Here is a 9,044-nt window from a genome sequence, read left to right on the forward strand (position 1 = left end):
GCGTGTTCAACAACCTTCTTCTCCGTCTAGAAGGTGATGTCGGTTGGGGGGAGGTGGGCGTGGCTAAATTTGTTTATTTCCGGCCCTACGGTGGAAGTGGCCTGTGACAGGTGCCTGCAGCGGAACTGGTCTGACAGCTGCGGTGCTGCAGCCAGACCGTCTTGATAAATAGTGGTGTTTCAATGCTGTTGTCAGAGATGGCTTTGATCAACGCTCAAGTCAGTGAGCTGATTGGATACCGAGATACCGGTGATGGAATGACGATGCATGAACCCCCCTCCCTCCCGAATGGAAGGATGATCCACGGACCTTTATTGATTCAGTTATTTGTTTTGCCAAAAGATTAATTATAATCATTTTTCATTAAATAATAGAGATGGAGATAAAAAGAAATAAACAGTTCTCAGATAAGATCACAGGGTGTATCTATAACTGCACCCATACAGTATGCAAGAATTTTCATGAAATAAGATAATGCAACCACTATGTTAAATTAATTCATTAACTTTATTTTAATCAAAAACATCATAAACTAGCACAATATCACACCAATATCCCCAATAAACCTGCTTTAAACACAGCATCTTAACAGCCTGGATTAAGGAGAAAAAAAAATTTCCCAAGTGCCGCCTGGTGGTTGTCCGGGTACATTGCAGTTCTTTTTGAAATAAAAAAAAAACTGGCCTCAGGAAATACATCGTGATTCATGCAGGAATCACACAGGAATCACACAGGAAACCGTCCATTTCCAACCAGTGCCCACTGTAGGTAATATTTTGCATCAGATGTCCAAGGAAGGGGGTGCTGACCCTTGTACCTCTTGCTATCACCTCCTCCTTCCCTCCAGTGAGGAGTTGTACAGCTTGATGGCTTGAGGAGCAAAGGAGTTCAGTAGTCAGCTGGTCCTGCATTTGGGGAGGAGCAATCTCTGACTGATCAGGCTCCTCTGGGTGGTGAAGACAGTTTACAAAAGGTGGCTGGCATTGTCCATAATGTCCAGCACATTTGTTAAGTGTCCTTGTCTCTGTCACCCTCCCAAGAGGGTCCAACTTTGAGCCTATCATAGAGCAGGCTGGTGTTACCAATTTTTCCAGTATGGTGGTGTCCTTCATGGAGGTGCTGCTCCCCCAACACACCACTGTGTAGAAGAGCACACTGGTAGTCACAGACTGGTGGGGCATCAACAGCTTGTTGCAAATGTTGAAGGACCTCAGTCTCCTCAGGAGTCCATCATGCTCTGTGTCTTCCTGTGCAGGTGGTTGGTGTGTGTTGACCATTCCAGTTTATTATTCAGCCACACACCAAGGTATTGGTATAAATCCACAGCCTCCATCTTAGCCCCCTCCAGTAGTATCAGCTTAGTCTTTGGTCTGTTCCTCCCAAAGTCTATGTCCAGCTCATTGGTCTTGGAGATGTTAAGTTCCAGGTGGTTGGAGGGGCAGCAGGTAGCCCCTATTCCCCATCAGACTCCTCTCCTCCTCCTCCCTGTTGTCCCTGATACACCCCACCTTGGCTGTGTCATCTGCGTACTTCTAGATATGACCCAGCCTTGGGTTGTAACAGAAGTCAGAGGTGTTTAAGGTGAAGAGGACAGGGGCCAGCACTGGGCTGTGAAGGGCTTCACTGTTTTTGACCACACTTTTAGAAATACTGTCTGTGAGGTAGCTTGAGATCCAGGCCCCCAGGCAAGGGTCCACCCCCAGGCTATTCAGTTAGTCTCTGAGCAGGGAGGACTGGGTTGTTTTGGATGCACTGGTGACGTCCTGGAAGAGAATCCTTGCTGCTTCCCTTCTCCAGGTGGGAGTGGACTTGGTGTATTAGGTAGAGGATGGTGTCCTCTACTCCTACACTGGGCTAATATGCAGACTGCAGGCGGTCCAGGGCATGTTGCACTTGAGGTCTGAGGATATTGAGGAAGATCTTCTCCATTGTCTTCATCAGGTGTGAAGTGTTTGCCACAGGCCGGAAATCCTTCAGCTCACTGGGCGGGGTCTTTTTAGGAACGACTGTGATGCAGGGTGTCTTCCATAGGGTAGGCACTCTCCCTAGCTGCAGGCTAAGATTAAAGAACCGTTGTAGGGGTTCTCCCAGTAATCCTCTACTCAGCTGTTTTCTGACATATTCTGTGGTGATGTGAGGCAGGGAAGGTGTTGAGGTGTTGTTGGTGGTGGCAGTGGTGGTGAGGGGATGGGGATCAAGGGTGCTAAGGTGGGGTTAGGATAGTTAGAGGCTGGCGAGGTCAGTGCTGCGGGAAGAGGAGATGGAGATGGGGGGAGGTGAATTGTGGGATGAAGGTGAGATGGCTGCAGCAGGTGGTGTAGGGGTCACAAGTTTGTTAAACCTGTTGAAGAACTTGTTCTGTTCATCTTCCCTCTCCATTGTCCCTTCAACAGCCCTGGGCTTTGTTCTGTGGCCTGTGACGGTTTTCACACCTTCCCATACGGCCCTCATGTTATTCTCCCTCAGATTCTGCTCCACCTTTCTGCTGTGGATCTCTTTGGCTTCCCTCATAAAGTGTTTTACCTCCTGCTGTGCTGCCTATATGGCCTCCTTGTCTCTGCTACTGAAATTAGCCTTCTTCCTGTATAGAGCAGCTTTGACTTCCGACATTACCCAAGATTTATCAAAGTAGTACCGATTCAAAATTTCCTCACTCTCCTTGATGGGTCCTTGGCTGGTCCTTGCCTAGTCCCCTACAATATTTTTTAAACATCTAAAATATTTGTACTACTATGATTTGTGGACATTAATATCTAAAGAGAAGCATCATCTCCTGGTCAGACACTGTACTTCAGTGAAAGGGTGGAGTCAGAGTAAAAAAGCAGACTCTCTTGAAAGGTGAGACAATGTCAGTGCAGAAATGCAGTGGTTCACAAACAAGATTCTATTCAGTTTATTTCTATGGCGCAAATTCACAACACATGTAATCTCAAGACACCTTACAGTTCACCGGATCATCCAGTCAGATTTATTAAAAATGTTCTATCTAAGGAAAACCAGCTGATTGCATCGATTCATTGACTCTTCAGCAATCCCTCACACTAATGCTTGTCGCGACAGTGGAGAGGAAAGACTCCCTTTGAACAGGAAGAAACCTCCAGCAGAACCAGGCTCAGTGTGAGCAGCCATCCGCTGAGGCCAACTGGGGTTCAAGGAGACAGAAGCAGACATAGAAAAAGAAGCAGAGATACATCAAACCACCATCTTTCCATTTCCCACTAGCTTCTGTCAGCTTTCACTGCAGTGAATCGCAGCAAGTCCACATTAGCATCCGGTACGAGGTGGTTTAGCCATGTCTCCGTAAAGATGAACACGCTGCTCTCTCCATAAATCCACTGGATGTTCAGTACAGTAGCTCGTCAATCTTGTTAGACAGTGAGTTCACATTCCCCATGAGTATGGAGGGGATCGATAGTTTGTAGCGCCTCCATTTTCCACCAGTCTAGCCTTAAGCTCAGCACTGGCCTGAACTTTGGGGGTGGACAGGAAAAAGAGGGACAGTTTGTTTTTGGCAAAATGGTAACCTTTTCTTTTTTTAGCAAAGTTTTTGGGCTTTATTCCCTGTTTGCTTTCAATTTAGTTTCCTCAGACGAGTTTGACAGCGTTCTGGGAAGCACAGTATCCTGTCATAAATAATGCAGAATGACATATAGTTTGCACACGTATCCATGGGAGCAGAAACTGTACGCCTGTCAGAGAGGCTCCCGCCTGTTTTCCATTTGTCACTTTGTCCGAGACAGCAACAATTTTAATCAGACCAAATCTGAATGTGAATCAACCTGCCGGGAAGCCTAAACTCAGTCTGATGAACAGTATGCTTGCAACAGGGGCTGTAACAGCCATGTTGCTGAGATCAGAAAGGAAGATTGGATATAGGTCTATAATTGATCAAGTCATCTGGGTTTGGCCTTTGATAGATATCCCTGTAACAGGGATAGATTAATGGAGGAGAAAATCAAAGGAAATTTTTCCTTAAATAATCTGGTTGGAACTGGATATAACATACAAGTTTAAGGCTTAGATGAAGACCATATTTTTGCTAACTCTGAAAGTTCAACTGGATCAAAACAGTGTAACCCGCTTCAGATTCTATGCCTTACATTTCGGAGATCAACTAGTTGTAGATAGAGGAGTGTTAATGATCTTATTTTTAATAAGATTGATCTTATTTATAAGGAATACCATAAAATCATTACTGCTAAGAGCAGGTGAAATGTTAGTTATGAAATGTTAGTTGATGCCATAGAACAGAGGTAGAAAAATGCTGTCATACAAGTGAAATAGTTACTGTTTCTGAGAAAAGGCTGAATTGTTCAGCATCTTTTTAAAAGGAAAAGTCCTTCAAATGATAAAACCTCCTAATGCTCCAGATAGTTTGGGTCAAACTTCATTTCTAAATCATGGTTTTTCCTTGAGATGTCTTTTCTTTTGTTTTTCAGCAGATGTTGGTCTGATGAAGGTTCTACAGGAACATAAGAGCAGCCTGAGGAGAAGATGTGAAAGTGTGACTGAAGGCAGCAATGAAACAGGAAGTCAAACCCTCCTCAACAAGATCTACACTGAGCTCTACATCACCGAGGAACAGGGTGAAATGTTTAATACCCAGCATGAGGTGAGGTGGATGGAGAGAGCTTCCAAGATCCAAAACCTCCATGATACTCCCATCAGGTGCCATGACATCTTTAAAGCCTCACCTGACCAACATGGACCAATCAGAGTGGTTCTGACCTACGGCGTCGCTGGTGCTGGGAAAACCTACTCAGTGCAGAAGTTCACTCTGGACTGGGCAGAGGGCTTGGAAAATCAGGATATCAGTGTGGTGGTTCTGCTTTCCTTCAGGGAGCTGAACCTGATCAGAGATCAGCAGCACAGTCTTCTCACTCTGCTCCATGTTTTCCATCCAACCCTCCAGAAGCTCTCAGCAGAGAAGCTGGCTGTCTTGAAGCTTCTCTTAATTTTTGACGGCCTGGATGAAAGCAGACTTTCTCTGGACTTCAACAACAGTCTGATTGTTTCTGACATCACACAGAAAACATCACTCAACATTCTGCTGATGAACCTCATCAAGGGGAACCTGCTTCCCTCTGCTCTGGTCTGGATAACTTCCAGACCTGTAGGGGTCAGTCAGATACCTTTTTCCTGTGTTGCCAGGGTAACAGAAGTACGAGGCTTCACTGACGCCCAGAAAGAGGAGTACTTCAGGAGGAGATTCATTGATGAAGAGGAGAAGGCCAAGAGGATCATCTCCCACATCAAGACCTGCAAAAGTCTCAATGTCATATGTGTGATCCCTGTCTTCTGCTGGATCACTGCTGCGGTTCTGGATGATCTGCTGACCACAGAACAGGGAGGAGAGCTGCCCAAGACTGTGACTGACATGTACTCACACTTCCTGCTGGTCCAGACCAGGAGGAAGAAGAACAAGTACCATGAAGGGCATGGTAGAAGCCTGCAGGAGCTGATGGAGGCTGACAAGAAAGTTCTCCTGAAGCTGGGGAGGCTGGCGTTTGAACAACTGATAGAAAAAAACTTCATGTTCTACCAAGAGGACCTGGAGCAGTGTGGTCTGGATCTCAAAGAGGCTTTGGTGTACTCAGGAGTCTGTACAGAGATCTTCAAAAAAGAAAGCTTGATCTTCCAGAAACGGGTTTACAGCTTTGTCCATCTGAGCATCCAGGAGTTTCTGGCTGCAGTTTACATGCTCCACTGTTTCAGCAGCAGGAACACAGAGGTACTGGGGAGCTTCCTGGGAGAAGGCTGCAGTAAAATATCTTTGGACGAGTTACTGATGAAAGCTATGCAGGAAAGCCTTATACATGGAAATAACCACCTGGAACTGTTTGTTCGCTTCCTTCATGGCCTCTCTGTGGAGTCTAACCAGAGACTTTTAGGAGGCCTGCTGGGTCAAATGGAGAACAATCCAGAATCAATTAAAAACATCATCAAGAATCTAAAGGAGATGGAAGTTCCTGTAGATAGCTGTCCAGATGCAGCCATTAACATCTTCCTCTGCCTATTAGAAATGAAGGATCTCTCAGTTTATGAGGAGATTCAACAGTTCTTGAAATCAGAAAACAGATCAAAGCAGGAGCTGTCAGAGATCCAGTGCACAGCTCTGGCCTACATGCTGCAGATGTCAGAAGAGGTTCTGGATGAGTTGGACCTGGAGAAGTACAACACAACAGTTAATGGACGTTATAGACTGTTGCCAGCTGCGTTCAACTGTAGAAAAGCTCGGTGAGTCCAAAGGCTTTATTTATAAGGTGTGTCTGTGTGTGAACAAGGCAAGGGAAGTTTATATANAGATAATGCAGTCACTATGTTAAATTAATTCATTAACTTTATTTTAATCAAAAACATCATAAAATAGCACAATATCACACCAAGATTCCCAATAAACCTGCTTTGAAGACAGCATCTAAATAACAGCCTGGATTAAGGAGGAAAAAAAAAGTTCCCAAGTGCCGCCTGGTGGTGGTCCGGGTACATTGCAGTTCTTTTTGAAATAAAAAAACTGGCCTCAGGAAATACATCATGATTCACGTGGGAATCACACAGGAATCATGCAGGAAACCGTCCATTTCCAACCAGTGCCCACTGTATAGGCTGTTTTTTACAGACAGCCGAAATACAACAAAGATTTTCTTAATGATTTTTCTAACTTTGTTGCTTTTATGTTGCCATGTTATGACAACTTTTTAATTGTTGGTGATTTTAATATTCACGTCTGCTGTCCGTCAAAACCCATGGCCACAGAGTTTTTAGATCTGATTGAGGCTTTTAATTTGACATGTCACTTGCAGCATGCATGTCCTTGGGCACACTTTGGACACGTTCTCGTTAAAAATGTTAATGTTATTGTTGAGGATGCAGTGTTCTCTGACCATGCCCCAGTAATTTTTGACCTTAGTATGGCTATTGACATGAAAATTCATCATGGTTGGCTTATGAAATCTGACATTGCCACTTCTTGAAGTAATACTTTATAAATAATACTTTCTGCACAGAATCTGTTAAATTCTGCTGCATTTGGCACAGAGCATTTGATAAACTCTTTTATTTCAGAATGCTCCAAAGTTTTGGACATTATGCTCCATGTTAAATTATGCATCCCATGCCAAAGCATGATCAATTGCTCAATGACAATATGCGTGCACCTCGGTGCAACTGCCGGAAGGCGGAGCGAAAGTGACAAAAAGACCGCCTGGAGGTCTCATACCAGATTCTTAAAGAAAGCTGGAAAAAGTACCAGAGGGTGGTTAGGGTTGAAAGAAACAAGTATTTTTCTGATCTTATCTTAAATAATCTCAGCAAGCTTCATATTCTGTTTAAAACGATTGTTTTTAATCCCATTCTGTCCACTTCACTGGAATTCACAGGTAAAACTTGTAGTAAATTCCTTCAATTTTTTATCAAAAAGGTGGATACTATCAGGACTGATATATCAGCTTTTATTATGAGTCCCTCCATGGTAAATTGCTGCTCATTTGTCTTTCCGCAGCTTCAGTCTATCTCTCCAGCTGTTTTAACAGAAATTGTTTTAAAGCTAAAGCCGTCCTCCTGTTCCACTGATCCAGTCCCACTTCGCTTTTTTATGGACGTTTGGGTCACATTTAGCACTGTTGTTGGTGAGATAATTAACAGTAGTCTGACTTCTGGAACTTTGCCTTCTTTCTGCAAAAAAGGGGCAGTTGAACCACAGATAAAGAAACCTTAGTTTGGTTCCCATAAATCTTTTAAATTATCGAACAATTTCCAAATTGCCGCTTGTTTCAGAGATTTTAGAGAAATGTTTCTTGGCACTGGTGCAACCTTTTTTAGACAAAGTGGCATTTTGGATCTTTTTCAGTCAGGGTACAAAAATTTCACAGTACTGAATTAGCACACTTAAAGGTTTTTAATGACTTGTTTTTAACAACTGATTCTGGTAGTTCCGCCATTTTAGTGCTTTTAGATCTTACTGCTGCTTTTGATACCGTTGACCACATAGTTCTTATAGGCCAACTGAGGGACTGGGTGGGTGTCAGGGGGGACTGCTCTGCAATGGTTTAGGTCCTACCTGTCAGAGAGGTCTTTCTCTGTTAGGCTGGGGGACTGCACATCGTCGTCTGCCCCCCCTTTATTGTACGCTGCAGTACCTGTACTGTATGTTTGACCCAGAAGATCTGCTAGACCTCATGACTGCCTTGCTCTCTTTGTGGGCGGACTAGCAGTGAAGTCTTGCTTGTTGATATTCACACAAGTGTTGTCCTTTACTGGCATCTCATTAGGCTCTTCTGTCTCAGCTTAAGCCTGTTCCTGTAGAAGCAAATAATAAGAAGAAAAATTTGGTTTAGTATAACATGCATCTGTGAAATGAAATTTACCAAGGTTAACAATCTGCCATGTGTCTAACCCCCCAAATTTAACATTATGGTAGTACCCATTATAAGCACTTTTTAAACCTAAACTACACATTTTACAGGGTAAGAAAAAATATTTGTCTTCATAAATTAGTAACTCTGTGATAATTTAATCAAATACATCACCTGAAATTTTTGTTGGCTCTCTCCTGCCTCTGCAACTTCCCTCATGTAGATGTTCTGTGTTGTCGGAAAATTTAGATTTATCTTCTATTATATATTAATTTATCCTATTTACTCTCTATAAAATTTTTCACTCAGTCTGTTTCACCTTAAAGGCCACACCATTCTCTGTGGGACAGTGTTTGTAGACCAGACGTAGCTTCTTCCCACAACAAACCAGATTCCTTCTCAAGGTTTATTCATAACATATTACTGTTTAACCAGTGTCTGGTCTGACTACTTTTCCATTGTTGTAAGTAAGGGATAATGAACGCTGCTCCTGCAGAACAGGGCAGAATGCCATGCGTATGGACTGTAGGATGAACTGTTCTATCTTTGCAAAGATATGAGTAAATGTGGTGATGAAGGTTCTCAGTCATCCAGGTCAAAGTCATTCCATAAAATTCAAAAAATATCCACTGGACTTGGTTTTCAAGATTTGAAGACGTTTCGCCACCTCTCCAGGAAGCTTTCTCAATT

At 43.4% G+C, this 9,044-nt stretch overlaps 1 protein-coding gene across 1 annotated transcript; it reads left to right on the forward strand.

Moving 5' to 3' along the window:
- The first annotated feature begins 4,442 nt into the window (after positions 1 to 4,442).
- Positions 4,443 to 6,241, forward strand: LOC107103946 (protein NLRC3-like). The gene has a single exon (XM_015403813.1). The coding sequence runs from the start codon at positions 4,454 to 4,456 to the stop codon at positions 6,239 to 6,241; it is 1,788 nt and encodes a 595-aa protein (XP_015259299.1). The 5' UTR covers positions 4,443 to 4,453.
- Positions 6,242 to 9,044: the final 2,803 nt, after the last annotated feature.

Source organism: Cyprinodon variegatus, unplaced genomic scaffold (assembly GCF_000732505.1).
Source record: "Cyprinodon variegatus isolate N-32 unplaced genomic scaffold, C_variegatus-1.0 Scaffold1570, whole genome shotgun sequence".
In the NCBI taxonomy this organism is placed as follows: Eukaryota; Metazoa; Chordata; class Actinopteri; order Cyprinodontiformes; family Cyprinodontidae; genus Cyprinodon; species Cyprinodon variegatus.

What these genes read in the sequence shown, in the direction of transcription:
- LOC107103946 (XM_015403813.1), top strand. Translation starts at nt 4,454, where the DNA reads ATGAAGGTTCTACAGGAACATAAGAGCAGCCTGAGGAGAAGATGTGAA.